Below are 22,373 nucleotides of genomic sequence, written 5' to 3' on the forward strand. Positions count from 1 at the left end.
AATATTTTTACACATTTAACTTATGTTTACAGCTTTCATATTTAAAAAAGTGCAACATTGGAAAAAAAAAAAAAACCTTATTTCATTTGTAAACAACTTTGAAATGCTTTGTAAAAGAATCATAATTTTAGTGTCATTTTAACCAGAACTAATTTTCAGAATAAAATGTGCACTTTTTATCTGTATCATAGTTACATAGTCTGGCTGAAAAAAAAGTCCATCTAGTTCAACCATAGGAAAAAAAAAGTTATAATCCTATACCCACAGTTGATCTAGAGGAAGTAAAAAGAAAAACCCAGCAAAGCAAGATCCAATTTGCTCCTGCAGTAACACTATTTATTTTGAAACTAACACTGGTTGGGAAACGGAAAAGTGCTTTTGTTTAGTTTTGTTACATATTATTGTCTAAAGCCTGCAAAAAGAAATCATTGTTGCAAGAGAATATCATGAAACGAAAGCCTTGTTTTTCCTTTCCCAAAAAAAAATTGCCTTGTTATCTGAAGTAATGATAATTTTATTGCAGAATAAACAGGTGCGTAGCAGAAATGTAAAAATTGTTCTGGTCCATAGGAGGTGAACAGTTGTGAGAGGGAAGTGGTTAAGGTGCTAGAAGGCTTCAGCAGGCTTTCAAAAAACTTCAAGAAGTGCTGAAGAGCACTGAATACTGCTGGCAGTATAGTAATAGTGACGATAGGCACTCCTATTGGCACTCCAAAAAGTTGCTGAATGCTAAACGCTTCAACAAAGCTGCTTGAAGTTTGTTGGAAGCTTTGAAAATGCTTGCTGCACACACTGCTTTTGTACAAGCTGAAGCCTGTGTGAACAAAACTTTATTGTGGCATACACAAGTAAAAAAAAAATATTAGTATGGCAATAATCTGAGCATTTATACCTATGTGAACTAAAACAACTGAAAGTCTTTAACCTCCCTAGCGGTCTGATAATGTCCATATTTCTGTGCTCAAAGCGGTACATTTTTTTGCATGGAAATATGTATTTTTTTTATTGTAGGCCTGTAATTATTAGGAATAACTCACTAAAATCTGTCCGAACGAGAGTCTAGTAAACATCCCGGGTATGTTAAAATTTGAAACACGAAATCATAAATTATAATTTAATAAATAATCATAAAAAATAATAATATAATAATAATAAATTTAATTCAACAATATAATCAAACCAAAAACACTGAAATTTGAAATATAGCACCAAGTTCGCACATCGCTGAGCAAAGTCGCAAAATCGTTTTCAGTGTCTGATGACGAATTTCCCCACGAATCATTATCACTCAATTCTGCAAGTGGTTCTGATTTACTATTGCTGTTCTCTAGCTGGTCTAAAACCACTTTTGACATAAAGGGATGCTTTTTGGACCCCATGGACTTTCCTCAGTTTCCAGGCAGAAAGAACAGTAAAAATGCAGGCAGGGCACAGGACAAAGCAGTAGGGACAAAATGTATGTGAAATGGTTTTATACAGCAATGTTTTACTATGTTATTTTAGTGAATTTAGTGAATGTCACTTTTTGTCATTTTCAAATTTCACTCTAGTTCTGTCCCCTTACGTCCCGACGTCGCAGGGAACGGAACCCAGAAGACAGATGTCGGCATCCGATGGAGGACATTACAGGGGACACTGCAAGAGAGGACAAGGTAAGAGGAGAACAGATCCCGGAGCAGCGCCGCATGGTAAGCCCGAGTGTAGCTCGGGGTTAATGCTTGTGGTGCTGAAACTTTACCCCGAGCTACACTCGGGACTACCGCCAGGGAGGTTAATAAGCAAGCACTACCTACTACTGAGTATTTATCCCTGCTGCTACTGTACTGAAGTACTAATAATAATAGTGTAAGCAATCATAGGAAACTTACTGTATAAAACCAGAATTTAACTATAGGTGCATTGTAAAATTCATAGATCTTCCTTCCCAAGGGTATAAGCCGGTGTCTTGGATGTTCATCATCATCTTTCTTTCTGGATGAATCCCCATTACCTCTGGCCAACATTGCCTGTAAAAGAGTAGATTTGATTTGTTACTTAGAAGGTGCAGTAGTAATATGTTCTATGTTACAAATGTTCCTGCCTTCATTTTCTTTCCAGGTAAAGTTGAGCTATTGTAGAGTTTTAAAAATTGTCTGCATTTCTATTGTACTTTTTGCATTAAAGTATAACTAAAGGCATTTTTTGTTCATTTTGGATAGAGGGGAGATGGAGTGAAACCCCTGTCTGATTGCATTGCTGTCTGTGCCACAGTTAGAGAGATTCATCCTCTCTATTTGTCCTTTTAATCGTTATCATTGAAAGTGAAAGTAAACGAAAATCACAAATTTTGGGTTGACACCAGACCAGGAATAGAGGGGAAATCTTCTGGTGACAACCAGGGATTCCCTCACTTTCTGTTGTGGCTATGGGACAGCTATTGAAGGAATATCTCCCCAATGGAACACAGATAGCAAAAAACAAAACTAAAAATGTAAAAACTGTCAGGGGTTACAACCCTCCCTTAGTCCTGGTTCACACTGGTGTGACTTTTCATGTAATTTGACAGTTTAAAATTGCATGGCAAGTTGCACCATATTGTCCACAATGGAACCATTCAAATCGATGTGATGCCAACTCCGTCGGAGTTGCACGGGTTTTGAAAGTAGTTCCTGCACCACTTTTTGTGATTTCAGTTGTGAAATGCATAGACACCTGTGCATGAAGTCGCACAGATGTCTTCCAAGTCACACCTAGGGTCGCACTGACATGCATGAAGTCGCACGATGTCAAGTCGGATCCAGTGTGAACCAGAGCTTATTCTATCCAAAATGAAGAAAAAAAATGTTTGCCTTTAGTTCTACTTTAATAGTATATTTTTACATCTGTGAGATAAGTGTTACACACAAAAAGGTTTCTTCACTGTCACTTACTGGTTATAAGCAGTTCTAAATTTGTCTGTGAAATTATTTAATCTTTTGAGGCCTTGTAATGCCTTCTAAAAACTGCCCAGAACAGATACCGTCAGCTAGATGTATGCCACCTTACTTAAAGCAAATGCTGGTGGCTCTTCTAAGCCCACAGTCTGAACAGAATTTTACTGGGGCAGGGTACATTTCAGAAACATTCATTATGCATCATAACTCCCAACTGTCTTTCATTTTGAGGGACTGTCCCTTTTTTTAAGACCAAGTCCCCCTGCCCCTTCTGCAGCTTTAGATGTCTTCTTTTTGGTCTAAGGTGTACATCTCTATACAAAATGTATAATTTTACTACTAAAACTGTTATGATGCACTTAGCTTTTTAGTCAACCTCTATATTACTGCATTTGTAATTTTGAAAAGCCAATATAAAGGAAAAATTATGGTCAAAAAAAGCATTTGTGTGGTTTAGCCATCAATTTTGTGCTCCATGTAACCGGGGCTGTGGCAGGTACATGCTCTTTGCCTACATAATAGGGTTGATTTACTAAAACTGGAGAGTACAAAAGTTGGTTGGTGTAGCTCTGCATAGAAACCAATCAGCTTCCATTTTTTTAAACAATGCTTAATTGAAATAGAAAAAGTCAGAAGCTGATTGGCTACTGTGGACAGTTGCACCAGATTTTGCACTCTCTAGTTTTAGTAAATCAGCCCCATTGCATGCTAAAAGATGTCCCTCTTTATCATCTCAGAAAGTTGGAAAGTATGGTGTATATCTCCTTCACACAGAAGAATTGCAGTCAACATTAACATTTACAGCAAATTTGCTTCAGGAAGGTATGCCACAAACACCAAAACAATTTGTAGTAAAAACAAAGAGCATCAAAGAGTGTCAAAGAATACACAAGTTATGTAAAGAAAGCTAACTGGGGTTACATACATAAAAGAGAAGATCCAAGCAATGCAAACCTGGGGAAACTTGCAGACAAACATCCAGACAAATACGGGGACAGAGAAGTTAAGAAAAGAGGGTATACCTCCTTTGTATGCATTCCTCCAGCTTCAACATATGAGGTACTGTGTAGACTAACTGTTCTTTGCGCCTCTGTGATTCAATTTTGCCTTTTTTTGGACCAATAAAACATGTAAAAATATTTTTTACATTGGTAATGCTGGTTCTATAATGCTATAATTGCAAATAATGATACCAACTGGATCATCACTTGCAACACTTTGTGCAGGGAATGTTGTGTGAATTCTACCATAGAACATAGAAACAGTCCTTCCACTGCACAAAAATTGGTTTTCCCAAGACAGGACATGACATTTTGATGTCAAAACACATATTTTTAAAAGCAAGTTTAGGGATAACTCCAAAAATGTTGACAGAGTGAGGAAGAGTTAACATTTCTGTCTGTGACCTAATTGGAGAGAATTTTGGTGACAACTATGCAAGAAACAGCAAAAAAAAACCCCCACCATTATCAGAAGTTCTAAACCTTTCCTATTGTGCTAAAAACACATTTTTTGTGTCCCCATTCAAGAGATTTTCCGTAATTGTTGAAATCTGCCCATGAGACATAAAAATTCAACAGAAGTCATAATTATTCCCTATTCTATCCAAAACTAAAAAAATGTTTTTAATGGAACTGGGTTGTAATTTCTCTTCGCCAATAACATACTGTTGTCTAATATCAGTATTGTGCTATCTTTTAGCATGTAGTGCCCTAAGTTATCTGTAAGCAGTGATTGTAAAAACGTTATTGATGTTTATTGACAAGCAGGAATGCAGCCTTGTCAGTGATTAAATATATTGTGTGTGCAATAAAGAGTAAAATTACTTTGTCGCTTCTTGTGAAAAGCTTTTAGTCATGAAAAAGGATGGTAAGATTTGCTGGATGTATTCTACTTTCCACTTAAGGAGTCTATCGTATTGTTCAGTTGAATTTTCATCTTTGCACATTTCCTGTCTGTTTTGGTTTGTTGTGCTGGTTTTGATCAATGTAGAATAACACTAATCATGACTTTATAATTGAAGAATTTCACAGTAAACATTAAACCCATTGTTTTGTCTTTATTTTGTTCTAAACTGAAATTTCTGACAAGTATTATTCTGTAGAAATGAGCATTGTGTCTTGCTGAAAAGAGTCCATGCATTTCATTAATTTTAATTACTGCCTGACACATCCTTAATATAACAGAATTTAAATTTCAAATCAGCTGGAGACTACTTTCAAAGCATTGTCCTTATTTCCACCTAATTTACGACATTAAATAAAAACATCATTTTCCAGGGTCTGCTGTAAAGTGCAGGATCATGAGACAAACCATGCAAATTGCAATGACACTTCAAGATGTCTTGGATGTAGAAATCGCTTGGGGTTAGTGTAAAGTCGATGAAAAACACAAAGGCTGTAGGCACAGAGATCATGTACCATCTACAGCAACAGTGCCTTTGGTTTAAAATAATTGTGCAATATTCTCTTTTTGACTGCAGTTCACAGTATCTATAAACCATCTAAAATAAACAGTAAAAAGGAATTGCCTACTTTAAACAAACAAGGTCTTAAGTGTTTAAAAGTTCCTGTGGCCTAGGGTAACCAATAAGATTTTCCCATTTTGTACTGAGACCTGGAATATACCCAAGCTGCAGTCTACTCACGTTATAAACACAAAGAAAGGTGTCATACATGTGTAAGGTAAACCAGATTCCTAGCACCAGAAAACCAGTACGAGCTTATTCTCATATTTGTGCACACATGCTTATAAGTCTAAGTAAAGAAACAATGTTAGACGCAGGGGCGGACTGACCATTTGGAAACTCGGGCACTGCCCGAGGGCCCGGGGTCAGTAGGGGGCCCCATGAGATGCCCCTGATACCTTTTTCATAGGCTTTTTTGAGTTTGGGCAAGGACACAGGGGCCCCATGATCCCCTATTGCCCAGGGGCCCCATGAGTTGTCAGTCCACCCCTGGTTAGACGTGCTATTCCAGTTCATCATGCTTGCTCGCAATTATTGTGTGCACTTGATGCCCAGTGGCCTATTTAAACTGGTCTGTCACCATGAGCAGATGCTGAATGGTGTTCAGCTTGTACCTGTAATCCTGAGAACTGATCCACTGAACCAGATTACCTGCGTATAACCTTTCTTTCTCTTGGAGTTTGCCCTTGCTACTGTCCTAACCTTGTTCATCTGATCACTCAACCTCGGCATCTGACCTCAGCCTGTTTACTGGACTTGTCTTTGCCTGCTGATTCTGTACTGCACCACCCAGCTGTTACTGACCTTGGCCTTCTTCTTAGACTTGCTCTATCTACTGGCTTGGTCCCTTGTTGCCCGGCTGTCGCTGGTTGCTAACTGCATACAGGCTCTGCTACTATCTCCTGCTCTGGTTCCAAGCTGCTTCAGCATCCTGTCCTGTAGATTGCGATACCCAGCTTCATCCACCTAAAGAGCAGACTTCGCCAGCCAGCTACTCCAGCACTTGTGCCACTCTTTGCCCTCACATTCTCTGTCTCTACCTTCAAAAAGGTTTGGGCATGTGGTGCAAGAGAGGGCTCCACAACATTCCAGTTATCACCAGGTGCATGATAACATGCTTAAGGGATTTAAGCAATTATTAAATATAAGTAATTACAGTTCAATGAACTATAGAACCATAATCTTTTTTTGATTGAAATGGCATACTATCAATCCTTTCTGTGCTGTTTTCCTGAAAAAGTTGGATATTGGTGCTCATTATCATATTTAATACAACTATGCCTAGTCAAAGAACTGTATCACACAACCTTTCACCTGTAGCTTGTGCATAAGGTAAACTGTGGCTGTTGATCCCTGTGAAAATGGTAGAGTAATGGAGTGACCTTTTGAGGTTGCTACCTGAAGGAGTCTCAATCAGGGTCAATATTAGCAAAAAGTGGAATATGTTTTATAAAAGTATTTTTGCCAAATTGATTTTTTATTTCCTGCATTTCACATTCTTAAAGCAGGTTTTGCATTTCCATAGAACTAATTGAAGCAAACAAAAGCCTGTCAGCGGGCCAGTAGGCCAGTAAGCTACCATTTCCATAGGGACCAAGATTCACAGGTTACCTTAAGCATGCACCACAGATGGAAACTTGTTTAGAGTGTATGAAGTACAACAGGAGGAACCTGTCCAGGTTTTATATAGTATGTAATCCACAATAATAACAAGAAAATATACACTCACCGGCCACTTTATTATTATTAGTTACACCAGTTTATTTGCTTGGTAACACAAATTGCTAATCAGCCAATCACGTGGCAGTAACTCAATGCATTTAGCTATCTAGATGTGTTGAAGATGACTTTCTGAAGTTCAAACCGAGCATCAGAATGGGGAAGAAAAAGAATGTAAGTGACTTTGAACATGACATGGTTGTTGGTGACTAACAGGCTGGTCTGTGTATTTAAAAAACTGCTGATCTACTGGGCTTTTCATGCACAACCATCTCTAGGGTTTACAGATAATGGTCCAAAAAAGAGAAAATATCCAGTGAGCGGCAGTTGTGTGGATGCAAATGCCTTGTTGATAGAGAATGGGCAGACTGGTTCGAGATGATAGAAAGGCAACAGTAACTCATGAAAATATGGACCAATATCTCTGAGGACTGTTTCCAACACCTTGTTGAATCATTCCACGAAGAATTAGGGCAGTTCTGAAGGCAAAGGGGGGGGGGTCCAACCTGGTACTAGCAAGGTGTACCAAGTACAGTGGCCAGTGAGTGTATATGTCAATAGAGACTGGTTTACACCAGTCACAAGATTAGAGATAAGGGTAAATGTTGCCAGTGGATAAACCATCAGCAATAATATCAGAATAAAACCTGAATAGAATTTCTATCCTTTCCTTCTATTACAAACACAAATCAATAAGGTTTTTGCTTTCTAGTTCACCATGGGGGTCTCACTAATAGTATAGTTTCTGTCTTTCTTATTGTACATAAACTCATGTCATAACTGTAATATTTGTAATGCAGAATAATTATAAACTAAATTACTGCTTTTTTATTAATGTTGAAAGCCCTTTCGATGTGGAAGCCATACACACCAACAAGTTCCCCAATTAGATCCCTTTGGCTCCACTGCTTTAACCTTATCCATAGTGGTTTAGAGTTCTTGTGGCTTGATCACATTTTTACAGTAAAATGTTTTTTGCCTTTTTGTACTTAAAGGATAAGTTCATCTTTCCACCCTATCCAACCACTTCCCCCTCGGTCTACGCTGCACTTACAGTGGGCAAAATAATTATTTGATCCCCGGCAGATTTTGTAAGTTTGCACACTTACAAAATCTTAATACGGCTACAATCACCTCACACTTACAAAGAAATGAAGGGTCTACAATTTTTATCATAGGTGTATTTGAAATGATAGAGACAAAATAACAACCAAAAATCCAGAAAAACACATGATAAAAAATTATATAAATTGAGTTGCAGCTCAGTGAGTAAAATAAGTATTTGATTCCCAAGCAAAACACGACTTAGTACTCGGTGGAGAAACCCTTGTTGGTAAGCACAGAGGTAAGACGTTTCTTGTAGTTGGTTACCAGGTTTGCACACATCTCAGGAGGGATTTTGGTCCACTCTTCTTTACAGATCTTCTCTAAATCCTTAAGGTTTCTTGGCTTTCGCTTGGCAACTCAAAGTTGCAGCTCCATAAATTTTCTATAGGGTTAAGGTCTGGAGACTGGCTTGAGCACTCCATGACCTTAATGTGCTTCTTCTTGAGCCACTCCTTTGTTGCCTTGGCAGTATATTTTGGGTCATTGTCATGCTGAAGGACCCATCCATGACCCATCTTCAGTGTTCTGGTTGAGGGAAGCTGTTTCTAATCCCAGATTTTACAATACATAGCCCCTTCCATTGGCCCCTCAATGTGGCAAAGTTAGCCTGTACCATTAGCAGAGAAACAGCACCAAAACATAATGTTTCCACCTATGTGCTTGACTGTAGGGATGAGGTTCTTAGGGTCACAGTCAGCATTTTTCTTCCTCCAAACATAACGAGTCGAGTTAATGCCAAAGAGCTCAATTTTGGTCTCATCTGACCACAGCACTTTCTCCCAATCCTTCTCTGAATCATTTAGATGTTCATTGGCAAACTTCAGATGGACCTGTACATGTGCCTTCTTGAGGAGGGGGACGTTGCGGGTGCTGCAGGATTTCAATCTATGTTGGCATATTGTGTTATCAATGGTTTGTTTGGTGACTGTGGTCCCAACTGCCTTGAGATAATTCACAAGTTCCTCCTGTGTAGTTCTGGGCTGATTCCTCACTTTTATCATGATCATCCTTACCCCATGAGTCCAAATCTTCCATAGAGCTCCAGACTGAGGATGATTGATGGTTATTTTGTATTTATTCAATTTGCGATTAATTGCTTCAACAGTTGTCTTCTTCTCACCAAACTTCTTGCTGATGGTCTTGTAGCCCATTCCAGCCTTGTGCAGGTCTATAATCTTTTCCTTGATGTCCTCTAACAGCTCTTTGATCTTGCCCATGGTGATGGTGAGGTTTGAAAGAAAGAAAGAGATTCTGTAGACAGGTGTCTTTTATACACATAACGAGTTGTCATTAGGAGCACCTTTTTTAAATTGACAGGACTAATCTGTGTATCACATAAGCATATAGCTAGTCTGTGGGAGCCAGAATTATTGTTGATTGGTAGGGGATTGATTACTTATTTTACTCACTGAACTGCAACTCAATTTATAACATCTGTATCGTGTTTTATCTGGATTTCTGGTTGATAGTCTGCCTCTATCATTTAAAATACACTTATGATAAAAATTATAGAGCCTCCATTACTTTGTAAGTAGGCAAACTTACAAAATCTGCATCAAATAATTATTTTCCCCACTGTACCTCTGTGGGCGATTAGCTATCAGTGGCCATGAAGCTGGTCCAGAGGTTCTGGAGTTTTAAAGCCCTGCTCTTTTTCTCTTTCCTTCCTTGGGATCCCTGGGAAGGATCACAGCAATTGTGATTGGTCACATTCTGGCACATGACCACTTTGGTCAATTGGAATAGCTCTGATCTGTCCCAGAAGTCCTAACAAAAGTGTACAGTGTTTGTTCACTTTTTCATTTTTTGTGAACAGGTGATCGTACACTTTAACTCCTTCCCATCGGCCGTATGCATATATGCAGCCTCTCATTGGGTGGGCCTTAATGCCAAGAGGCAGCATATAAGTGTGCCTAAAGACAAACAGAGCTGTGTCGTGAGTGCATGCCCTGCACAGTTACTAGCAACTAACAGAAAGCTCCCGATCTCTACTTGTGTTCAGGAGCTATCTGATCATGTGGTCACTGTGACAGCCAATCACGGCGGCCACATGATCAGAAAATCCATCTCACCTCTCGGCATCTGAAACCCCTTAAAGGGCAGGGAGGTGCTGGAACCAAGGGGGTACTGTTTGAAGAGGGGTAAGGAGATTACAAAATAGCTTCCAATAAAGGTTTTCTATGGCTTTCCAAAACAAATGTGGTGATGATGTTCTCATCACCCAAAGACAGTTGGATGTGAAATGCTACCTCATCTCTGCAGGACTCTGGTTCCCCCTTTAAGGCTGAATCTATATTTATGGTATGCAAGCTTGAATAGAAACATAAATTTGGGTACAGGTTCCTGTTCCTAATTGTGTCAATCCAGAGAAAGGAAAAACAGACCTGTTAGCATAGAACTATCACTCAGTTTGCTTTGAGAGTTAAATAAAATGGACGTGAAGTTTCAAGGATTGGCATTGTCAGTATAGTCTTTCTAGACATCTCAATAAAATCATATGGCCTAGAATCATGTAGCCTTAGACATACCTGTTTTGCTTTGTTTGTAAATGTCTGGAGAGAATATCCAATTTGTCACTTTATTATATAACATATATGTTCTATCATGGGAAGTGTCCTAAAAAGCATGTTAAAAACACAAACCTATACTCCTTGCATAGTGATGAAAACTGCTGCTGATCACTTGTGGATATACTACTTCCAGCTCATTCTAGTCCAAAAAAATAGATAGGGCCTGGGATTCCATCTCTGCAATTCCTGCAAAATGCTTTTGGACCTCTACCAGTTACTTCTATCTACTGGGGTCAATAGAGACCTCATCATGCATAGCAATAGTAATAGAACACTATTTAGATAAACAGAGCTAATCAAGTGTGTGGAATGTCTTTATCATGCTGCATACGTAAAAGTGTCACTCCCGTTGGGTTTCATTTACATTAAATCTGCTGAGGTCTTGTTGTGAAACATGTGCATGTCTCTTTAAACAACCTTCAACACTTGATGAAGACCTGTGGCCTTCCAGGTGTTCTGGAACTACAAGTCCCACGAGGCATTGCAAGGCTGGCAGTTACAAGCATGACTCCCAAAGGCAGAGGCATGATGGGACTTGTAGTTCTACAGCAGCTGGAGGGCGACAAGCTGAGCACCCATGACTTACATCAATGGATGCAATGGGGTTGATTTCCTCAAGGCAAATAGGCTGTTCACTTTGCAACAGAATTTTCCCTTAAAAGTGAAGCTCTGCTGACTTCCATTACCCAATCATGTACAAGCAAAAATACTATTTTTTTTAAATTTTTCTTACACATGACTGAGTGTTCCTTTCAAAATGAATTAGCACCACTTTCACAAAGCTAAGAGAACATTACTTTGTAAAATAAAAATTCCCTTTCCAAAGTGAATAGTCTATTTCCATTTAATAAATCAACGTCTATGTAACTCTTTGAATATCAAGTTGTTTCATTCAGAAATTGGTAGCATGAGGCACACATGAGAGGTTGTTAACTTGTAGCATTTATTATATCAAACCTAAATGTACTCACAAACAAAATGAACAAACAGTCTGGTCTGCATTCCACTTACATTCAGTACCTCCAACCACTACAGAATGCATACCACTGTTGAAAGTAGTGGCTATGGACTGCGGTGACTGGACTGTGTGTCCATAATGGTTACTGGTATACTACAGTAGTCATGTAGATTTTATTGCATACAAAGCTGCAAAGCACACTGTTTATGAGCACAATTTTAATTTCTATAATACAATGCTTCACACAATTCCAGGACATGCTCTCTGTTTTGTTATATGCTTTCATTAGCTAGCTTAGAATTACACCAATTTCATCATCCAAATACTTTTTTAAAGAACCCTCATATGGTGAAGGATGGGAAAAGATAGAGATAAGAATGCAAAGTGAATGAGTTATCTAAATTGGAACACTAGATGTGGGGAGTGAAGGAGTGGTAAAAGCAAAAAAGCAAAAAAAAGAAAAAAAGAATCTGTCCATCCTGCTCACCCTCTGGACAAGACCATGGGTCCCAAGTACTTACAGCATCTAATTTTGTCTTGAAGTCCACCATTCTTTCCTGGATTGTTTCGTCAGGTGGGCGACTCCACACCCTCACCACTCCCTGCATAAAAAAGTTTGGTTTTAAACCGCCCATCCCTTTAAATAGGATTAATATCGTCCTTCATATATCTGTAGGCAGTTGCCTACATGAACATCAAAGCTTCATTTGTCCAGTGAAAAATTCAGCCAATGAAGCAATATAAAAATAAATTTTGGAAGCTACAGTTGATTGATGAAAAAATAAATAAATATTGACTAAACCTGGTTGCCGGAGAAGGCTATATGATTAAAAATAACTGTGCAACTTCGTCATCAGGTAAGTTATCCAAGTTTTAAAAAGTATCAAAAATATGTAACATATCTAAATAACTGAATAAAATATTGAAAATATTAGTAAAGTCAAGAACAATGCATGAAAGGGAATGAATTCAAGACACAGACACCAGAGGAGTCATTGTTAGAAGCATACATGACAGTTCATTTTGCGTGAACCAGAACGGGGTATTAGTAAAGTTAAAAGTGTTTAAGGAGAGAGGTGAAGGACTGAGCAGGATGGCTGAGTGTGGATGGGATGTTACACAGAGGTAAGATGGCTGCACAAGACACATGAAATTGCAATATTCAGTTGATCATTAATAACCCTATATTGCATTTCTAGGGTTTATATACTCTGAAGAGAGATCAGCATTACAAGGCTCAATCATACCGTTAGCTCCATGTCATCGTCTTCTTTCTCTTTTACAGTCTTGTCTGGTTCTTCTACTTCCTTTTCTTGCAGTTCCAATTCATTTGCTTGGGACATGTATGGCATCTCATCTTTGTTTTTGAACTCTAAGCTAAGGATTGAAGGTGGCAGAAGAATTCCTAGAATCACCTAAAGAAGCAATAATAGGATACTATCAGAAGCAGCATTATATGCGTTAAGTGTTGTAGTTACACATACAGCAGTTCTGGTAGTCATCTATTATACATTGTATTTCATTATAGACACATTGGATGGGGAAGTTGATACAGCTGATATTAAAATGCAAATGCATATCATAGATTTAAGGGATTGGAAAACAGCTTTGTGAATTAAGCCTTTAGGAACTGAATTTTTTAAATCCTGTTTTATAGTGTGTCCTTCTGTTGGCAGAACTACTGTCATACTGGAGTGGTATCAAAATTGGAAATTTAGTATTTTTTTTACATTTTTTTTTCTAAGTTGACATGCTTTTAAACCATTTTACATATTTTACTACTTATTTAAATTTTTTGTTTATAAATCACCACGTAATGTTATGACCCATGACACAGGTTTTCACTCTGGTTTTTCTAAAGAAAAAGAACAGCAGCAAACATTTACTTTGAGTATCTCTCTATCTCTAGCTGAAGGTCAGGGTCATACAGAGAGGGGTAAATTTCTTTCCTGTCAATAAATATATCCAGGTGGAATTTTGGATCCCTATACAACATAGACTATTCTATAGGTGTCATTATCTCTATATATTATCAACAAATCATCTGAAACTTTTTTTATGGAACTTTGAATATGCCTCCAATAGTGTCACATACAACAAAATACAGATGTTAAAATGATCACAATTTTATTACACTTGATAGCTGCATAAAGAGCTTATAAAAGCGCATAATCACACTCACAAAAGTAGAGAAATATTTGCATTAAAGGATCAGTTCACCTTTTGTAACATGTTACACCCATATTTAGGGTGTAACTTGTAACATGTTACAGATGCACCAGCCTCCGCACCCCCCAATCCCCTGTCTTAACAGTGAGTGGGGGATTTTTTCTCCCTATTCACTGTCACAAGCTAAAAAAAACAACAGTCATGTGGAGCTTTGCCCGCCTGGCTGCGTCATACATTCACAGTGTTCTGTGAATGTGAAAACTACAAGTCCCAACAGCTTTTCCGTCTGTCCGCTCAATGAACTACTAAGGTGCTGTTGAGCACTCTGGGTAGTTCATTGAGCTTTCTTTCAGAGTGTACCTCCCTGTCCATATCGGAGGTTATTGATGAATTTGAGAGAGTAGCAGATGTAATAGTAGATCCTACATAACGCAGTGTCTGAATATTAGGATTTTGGTATGATTTTGGTATGTTTGGCAAAATGCGTTCCCTTGTCTATTCCATGGTGTGTGTCCTTGGTTCCCCCCTGGGCTGAGAGGACTTGTTAACTGCCTTTTTGTCCCCTTCCATCCCCGAAATTGTGTATGAGTTGGTAGACTGGTTAATGATTATAATCTCAAAAAAACTTTTTTATACATACATGAGACAGGAAGAGTCCAGAATAACTGGAGGATTACATGAAATGCATAGAATTCGGTCCTTGGTGAGAATATTTATGTACTTTATATATGATTATGCACTTTTATAAGCCCTTTGGGCAAATTTTTATACTATCATTTGTGATAAAATTGTAATAATTTTTAACATTTGTGCTTAGTTGTATGTGTCACTGTTGGAGGCATATTTACAGTCCGATAAAAAAATTTCCAGATTATTTGTTGTTAATGTCTCTCCTCTGACTTATTCAGATGCATGTAATCTGAGCTACAGTGATTCAGCTCTGTAAAGAATTTTTTCAGTCAAGGACAGTTTGGTAAACACACAAAAAACGGTTTAAATCCCCATCTGCCAACCAACAAAAGTAAATTTAAAAAATGTATGTGCAATAATTTAAATTTACCTGACTAAAAAAATCTAAGAATTTTTTTTTTCCTGAATCTAATACCATTTTCATACATTCTACAACATTTCTTTTAATGCACAGATAACTTGACAGGTTAAATTATCTTAGCTGTCTTAAAATAATTATGTTATTACATAGTTAGTTTGGCTGAAAAAAGACAAAAGTCCATCCAGTTGAACCATAACAAAAAAAGTTATAATCCAACACCTACAGTTGACAGAGGAAGACAAAAAACCCAGCAAAGCATGATCCAATTTGCTCCTGCAGGGGAAAAAATTCCTTCCTGATCCCCCGAGATATCGGATATCGGATAATCGGATATTCCCTGGATCAACTTTATCTATAAATGTTAGTAACCAGTTATATTCTGTGTATCTAAGAAAAAGGTCTTTTTTAAAGCAATCCACTGAGCTGGCCAGAACCAACTCTTGAGGGAGTCTATTCCACATTTTCACAGCTCTTACTGTGAAAAAACTTTTCCGTATTTGGAGATTAAATCTCTTTTCCTCCATACATGCCCCCTTGTCCTCTGTGATGACCTCAAGGTGAATAACTCTACACCGAGTTCACTATATGAACCACTGATGTGGTTATACATGTTGATCATATCCTCCCTTAATCTCCTCCTCTCAAGAGAGAAAAAATTTAGTTCCTCTAATCTTTCCTCCATGCCTCTTATCAGTTTGGTTTCCCTTCTCTGTACTTTCTCCAGTTCCCCAATGTTCTTTTTGTGAATTGTTGCCCAAAATTGAACTGCATATTCCAGATGAGGTCTTCCTAATGATTTGTACAGGGGTAATATGATATCTCTCTTTCTGGAGTCTAGACCTCTTTTAATACAAGAGAGGATTTTGCTCACTTTAGAAACCGCAGCTTGGCATTGCGTGCCATTATTATGCTTGTGATCTACCATTAAACCCAGATCCTTCTCCACCATTGCTTCCCCCAGTTGTATTAAAAAGTAAATGTTCCAACACTGAACCTTTCAGTACAACACTAACAACCCTAGACCATTCAGAGTATGAATCATTAACCACTACTCTTTGAATACGATCTTTTAGCCAGTTTTCTATCCATTTACTTACTGATTTTTCCAAGCCTGTAGACTTTACCTTACACAGTACCCGTGTGTTGGGAACTGTGTCAAATGCTTTTGCAAAATCTAAGTATACCACGTCCACAGCCACCCCTCTGTCCAAGGTTTTGCTCACCTCCTCATATAAAGAAATTGGATTTGTTTAACAACTTCTGTCTTTCATGAATCCATGCTATCTGTTGCTTAAAATATTTTTTTCCCTCAAGAACTCATCTATGTGGTCTTTTATTAAATTCTCCAGTACCTTCCCAGCTATAGCTTTTTTAAATATAGGCACCACATTGGCCTTACGCCAATCCAGTGGTACTATGCCAGTCATTAAAGAGGCCCTAAAAATGAGAAAGAATGGATTTGAAATGACAGAGTTCAATTCTTTAAGGACACGTGGGTGTATGCCATCCGGTCCATGGGCTTTATTCACCTTTATTCTGTCTAAATATTTCTTGATCATATCAGTTGTGAGCCAATGTGGATCATCTGGAGCTGAGTCAATACCATGCCCATTGTGGACAAGAGCTCCCCCATACTCCTTTGTATACAAAGAGCTGAAGAAGGTATTTAATAAATTTGCCTTCTCTTTGTCCCCAGTCACCCACTCTAGATTATTTTGTAAAGGGCCTACATGCTTGGATCTGACCTTTTTACTGTTAATATATTTGAAGAATTTTTTGGGGTTTGTCCTGCTATCTTTTCCAATCTGTCGTTCGTTTTCAATTTTTGCGGCCTTTATTTCCTTTTTGCATATTCTGTTATATTCTTTGTAATGTATAAACATTGATATTGTTCCTTCATTTTTATATTTAATAAAAGCTCTTTACTTATTATCTATAACTTTTTAAAATGTGACCGTAAGCCACATAGGTTTGATTTTTTACCTTTTAAACTTATTGCTCATAGGAATATATTTTGCACTGTGTTCACATACAGTCTTTTTGAAGAACTACCATTTCTGTGTTGTGTTCATTGATGCCAATATTCCCTCCCAGTCTAAGTATTGGAGAGCAGCATCTTAGAGTTATTATATATGTCAAATACATATTTGTGATCTTTACTTAAAAAATAAGGGTTGATAAGAGAATGCCTTAATCATTACCTTAACAAGTCATGTTTCTACTGACATTTTTAAAAATTTAGAGTAAAATTAAAACTGATTGGTTTGTATAAAGGACGTCCGATCAGCTTCACTCCAAACAATCTACTTTATTGAACCAAGATAAAACCAATACAGACAGTGGAAATACAACGGAGGACCAGCAGGAAAATGTGTTTCACGCTAAAGACAGCGCTTATTCATTATGAGGTAATGAATAAACTCTATCTTTATCATGAAATGCGTTTACCTGCCAGTCCCCCACTGTATTTCCACTATCTGTATTGGTTTTATCTTGGTTCAATAAAGTGGATTGTTTGGAGTGCAGCCAATCAGACATCCTTTGTTCTCTCTATGCAGCACACAAGCTGGACTAGCACCTACAGGAGAATTTGTGCTTGGCGATTGGGAGTCTCTCTACCTTGAGCAGTGGTAAACATATATGGGTGGTTTGTATATGTGGCAATTCTGTTTTTCTCTTGTACCAACATACATTATAAAAATATTATGTATTGCTGTTTGTCTTTCAGGATTAACGTTTCTTAATATTAGCTAATTTAATCTTTGTTTTTAACTCTGTTGTCTGAGTCTTATTTATATTATCTTACATTTTAGGATTACCATTTTCTTTCAAAAATAATCCTCTATATTCGGAATATATAAATTTGGGGTAAGTAATTTATTAGCATGGAAGTTGTGGATGTACAGAGTGAGTGTTTGTCATTAAATTATTAAAATGTCCTTGAAAAAATAAATGGCTTTACTTTATAGTCACCTTACTTGACACCAACCTTTAGACCAGAATTTTTACGCATTCGCAGCCTACCCATCCACATATCTGTCAGAAGCATTTGGCTGCATGTGTGAGCAATGAAGTCCCGATGCTTGGCTGCTACAGCAAGCTGCAGGCATGTGGCATTGCTCCAGTTCTTTAGCTCGTAGGTCAACAGTTTCATTGCCAGCTGCTCATCCTGCTTGTATGACTGGTCCAATAACTCAACAGCCAGCTGCCCAAACTCTCTGAAACATAAAAATAAGTCTTATTTACTGCATTTTACAATGAATGTATCTTTTTTTCCACTGTGGAGCTACATAATCTCATTTGTCAAGGTGTCTTAGGTAAAGAAGTACCCGTCTACAGCAAGCAGTCAGATTAAACACTATACTGAAAAATGACAGTTAAAAAAAATAAGATTTCAAATCTGATTGGCTGCTGTGGAATATAATGAAAACATACTAAAAAGACTTCCTACTGAATGTTTTGGATACCTGTGTTTAAGATTTTAAAAACTTAGAGCTAAACTCAAATCTAAATAAAAATATGTAATACATATATGAGAGTTGTTTTACCTGCCAAAGGATTTGTATTTCAGTCTATGCAGTCCTGAGATTTACATGTCTTTGCCACATGACACAGCCCTGTCTGCTAGAGGAGGAGATCTGATTGTTTTCTACTGCAGGTTCATTTTACTTACAGGTCTCCTTCCCACACCCAACCTGTAACTGAACATCAAAAGGAGAAGCAGCACACTGATAAGCGTATCTTTTTTTTCACTCCTATCAGCTTTGTCTTTGCACCTAATTTGCTCCTTGTTCTGCTTCCCACTCCAAAGTTGTGAGCTCTGCTGTATGGACTGTACAGTAGACTGGTTGAGGCTGATACCAAGCCAAATTCAGGTACTAAACTGCTTGCATTTAAAAGAAAAGTGAAAAATAAGGCCAGTGAAAGGACTTATCTGCAATTCCCCAAACATTTCCATGTATCCAAATATTGTAGAACTTCAGAAAATCAACTACATATGTTGAAATTGAAATACATATACTATATGTGAACTGTTTTGCCTACCAAATCAATTTTTCATTCTGTTTGGAAATTCTTGTAATTCAGTCACTCTGCTGAACAGCCCAGGCAAGTCTTAGACTTTACTGGAAGCTTATTCCTTATTGCAAATTAGTGAGAGCTGCCTCTCCCTCTCCCAGTGAGGCTGTACAGAGGAGTACTGAAGGCTGATATCAAGAGGTACAGTCAGGACCATAAATATTGGGACATCAACACAATTCTAACATGTTTGGCTCTATACACCACCACAATGGATTTGAAATGAAATGAACAAGATGTGCTTTAACTGCAGACTGTCAGCTTTAATTTGAGGGTATTTACATCCAAATCAGGTGAAAGGTGTAGGAATTACAACAGTTTGCATACGTGCTTCCCACTTGTTAAGGGACTAAAAGTTATGGGACAGAATAATAATCATAAATCAAACTTTCACTTTTTAATACTTGGTTGCAAATCCTTTGCAGTCAATTACAGCCTGAAGTCTGGAACACAGACATCACCAGACGCTGGGTTTCATCCCTGGTGATGCTCTGCCAGGCCTCTACTGCAACTGTCTTCAGTTCCTGCTTGTTCTTGGGGCATTTTCCCTTCAGTTTTGTCTTCAGCAAGTGAAATGCATGCTCAATCGGATTCAGGTCAGGTGATTGACTTGGCCATTGCATAACATTCCACTTCTTTCCCTTAAAAAACTCTTTGGTTGCTTTTGCAGTATGCTTTGGGTCATTGTCCATCTGCACTGTGAAGCGGCGTCCAATGAGTTCTGAAGCATTTGGCTGAATATGAGCAGATAATATTGCCCGAAACACTTCAGAATTCATCCTGCTGCTTTTGTCAGCAGTCACATCATCAATAAATACAAGAGAACCAGTTATATTGGCAGCCATACATGCCCACGCCATGACACTACCACCATGCTTCACTGATGAGGTGGTATGCTTAGGATCATGAGCAGTTCCTTTCCTTCTCCATACTCTTCTCTTCCCATCACTCTGGTACAAGTTGATCTTGGTCTCATCTGTCCATAGTATGTTGTTCCAGAACTGTGAGGGCTTTTTTAGATGTCGTTTGGCAAACTCTAATCTGGCCTTCCTGTTTTTGAGGCTCACCAATGGTTTACATCTTGTGGTGAACCCTCTGTATTCACTCTGGTGAAGTCTTCTCTTGATTGTTGACTTTGACACACATACACCTACCTCCTGGAGAGTGTTCTTGATCTGGCCAACTGTTGTGAAGGGTGTTTTCTTCACCAGGGAAAGAATTCTTCGGTCATCCACCACAGTTGTTTTCCGTGGTCTTCCGGGTCTTTTGGTGTTGCTGAGCTCACCGGTGCCTTCCTTCTTTTTAAGAATGTTCCAAACAGTTGTTTTGGCCATGCCTAATGTTTTTGCTATCTCTCTCATGGGTTTGTTTTGTTTTTTCAGCCTAATGATGGCTTGCTTCACTGATAGTGACAGCTCTTTGGATCTCATCTTAAGAGTTGACAGCAACAGATTCCAAATGCAAATAGCACACTTGAAATGAACTCTGGACCTTTTATCTGCTCATTGTAATTGAGATAATGAGGGAATAACACACACCTGGCCATGGAACAGCTGAGGAGCCAATTGTCCCATTACTTTTGGTCCCTTAACAAGTGGGAGGCACATATGCAAACTGTTGTAATTCCTATACCGTTCACCTGATTTGGATGTAAATACCCTCAAATTAAAGCTCACAGTCTGCAGTTAAAGCACATCTTGTTCGTTTCATTTCAAATCCATTGTGGTGGTATATAGAGCCAAAAATGTTAGAATTGTGTCGATGTCCCAATATTTATGGACCTGACTGTATATAAAGGTGCTCATGCTAGTTTTATATAACATACAATTGATGATTTTGAATGGATTCATAACTGAATTAATTTGATTTCTAATATTGGCATGAAGCTCAGTTCTACAGCAAAATAATGCAGGATGTGTATATATTTAATATTTGTGACTATGTGTGATGAGAAAACAGAAAAAGTTTGGTTTGTAGGTTGTTCAAACAAATGAAAGAATCTGCAAACTTTGAACATAGCACCCATCCATATTGAAGTCAAAGGTAACCAAATCTTATAATTTGTTTCTGGGCTTTTTTAGGCCAATTTGCAATTGATTGTTAAAAAGGGGCATGGGCAGCTTGGCACTGAAATTAAGGACATGTACCAATGCAAAAAAAAACAAAACAAAAAACGAAAACATTCAGCAGGGAGTCTTATATGAGGCTTAAAGGGCAACAAAATAAATACAAAAATACAAAATGTAAATAACATGCTTGGGGCTGCTTTAACATGGTATTCAAGTTAATTTTACAAAAAACACTGATAGGCAGAGTTTTTATAACATAAAAATGTCATAAATGCCTCTTCCGGCTCGTTAGTGGTAATATAATCTGAACCACGCATGTACAGCTCGGATCACATTTACAGCACCCTTGCTGTACTGTGATTCCCATACACATGCATGGGAGTGTAGTAATTGTGGCTTGACCATTCAAGAGGCCAAAGAGACAGAACCTGGAACGAAGACCAGGTGAAGACAAAAGCATGGAGAACCAGGGGGAGCAGTGAGAGTGCAGTGTTGGAGGGCTACATTTGACAGGTAAGTTTGCCATACTGTGCTAGTATGCAATGTAAAATTCTCCAGAAAATGACATTTGCTGGCTAGCTTTATTAGCTTTATTAGTTTGTAAAACAATCCAAGACATTTATCCTATATAGACAACTTGTGTATGTAGGTTGATGGAAAAAACACAGGCTTCTCCAGAATCGATATCAGACCCTTATTCAGGCATGCAGCCTGTCTGACCAGAAACGAGAGGGGGACAATGAGGTGAGCATATGCCCTCCCCCCTCCTGAATGGGAAGAGCATCTTGCCAGGTGTCTGATGGGGAGGGGAGGCTGAAAGCCTCTTTTAAGATAAAAGGGCCCCCAAATATCTGACCCCTATGTTAATGAGTACAACTCATCACTCATTCCCCCAAAAATTACAAAGTGAATAAACACAAACACACACTGTTAGAAAGTACTTTGTCAATTACAGCAAGGAGCAGTATTGTTGTGCATGGGTTGGCATGTTTATGTTGGCAGGTCATCGAGATGTTGCCAAATCATGCCATACTAGATGCCTACCCAGAAACGTAGCATGGCTGGCCATGCAATCATACCAGTCCACGTGCCCTCAACATGGACAGGGTACCTTTCCAGGGTAGTCCCTCTGGCAAGGCACCATGTCCTCATGCTGGTGGGGAAAAGGGCCTCATCCCCACATCCCAGCCCAATGCATGTGTTGGTTTAAATGGGAAAACTTAACAGAATATGGAATCGCCCTTTAAGGTAACATTAAGGTGTAAGGTTTGTTA

At 38.3% G+C, this 22,373-nt stretch overlaps 1 protein-coding gene across 1 annotated transcript in view; it reads right to left on the bottom strand.

The window, feature by feature from the left end:
- TRPM3 (transient receptor potential cation channel subfamily M member 3) overlaps positions 1-22,373 on the bottom strand; it is a 500,529-nt gene that overhangs the window by 59,093 nt on the left and 419,063 nt on the right. The window contains exons 16-18 of the mRNA XM_089691063.1: positions 17,943-18,171; positions 12,981-13,148; positions 1,869-2,006 (exon numbers count right to left, since the gene is read on the bottom strand). Coding sequence (XP_089547189.1) covers positions 1,869-2,006; positions 12,981-13,148; positions 17,943-18,171 — 535 coding nt within the window. The remainder of the gene's footprint in view (positions 1-1,868; positions 2,007-12,980; positions 13,149-17,942; positions 18,172-22,373) is intronic.

Source organism: Staurois parvus, unplaced genomic scaffold (assembly GCF_062004578.1).
Source record: "Staurois parvus isolate SC_StPar_1 unplaced genomic scaffold, SC_StPar_1.0 ptg000549l, whole genome shotgun sequence".
Taxonomy (NCBI): domain Eukaryota; kingdom Metazoa; phylum Chordata; class Amphibia; order Anura; family Ranidae; genus Staurois; species Staurois parvus.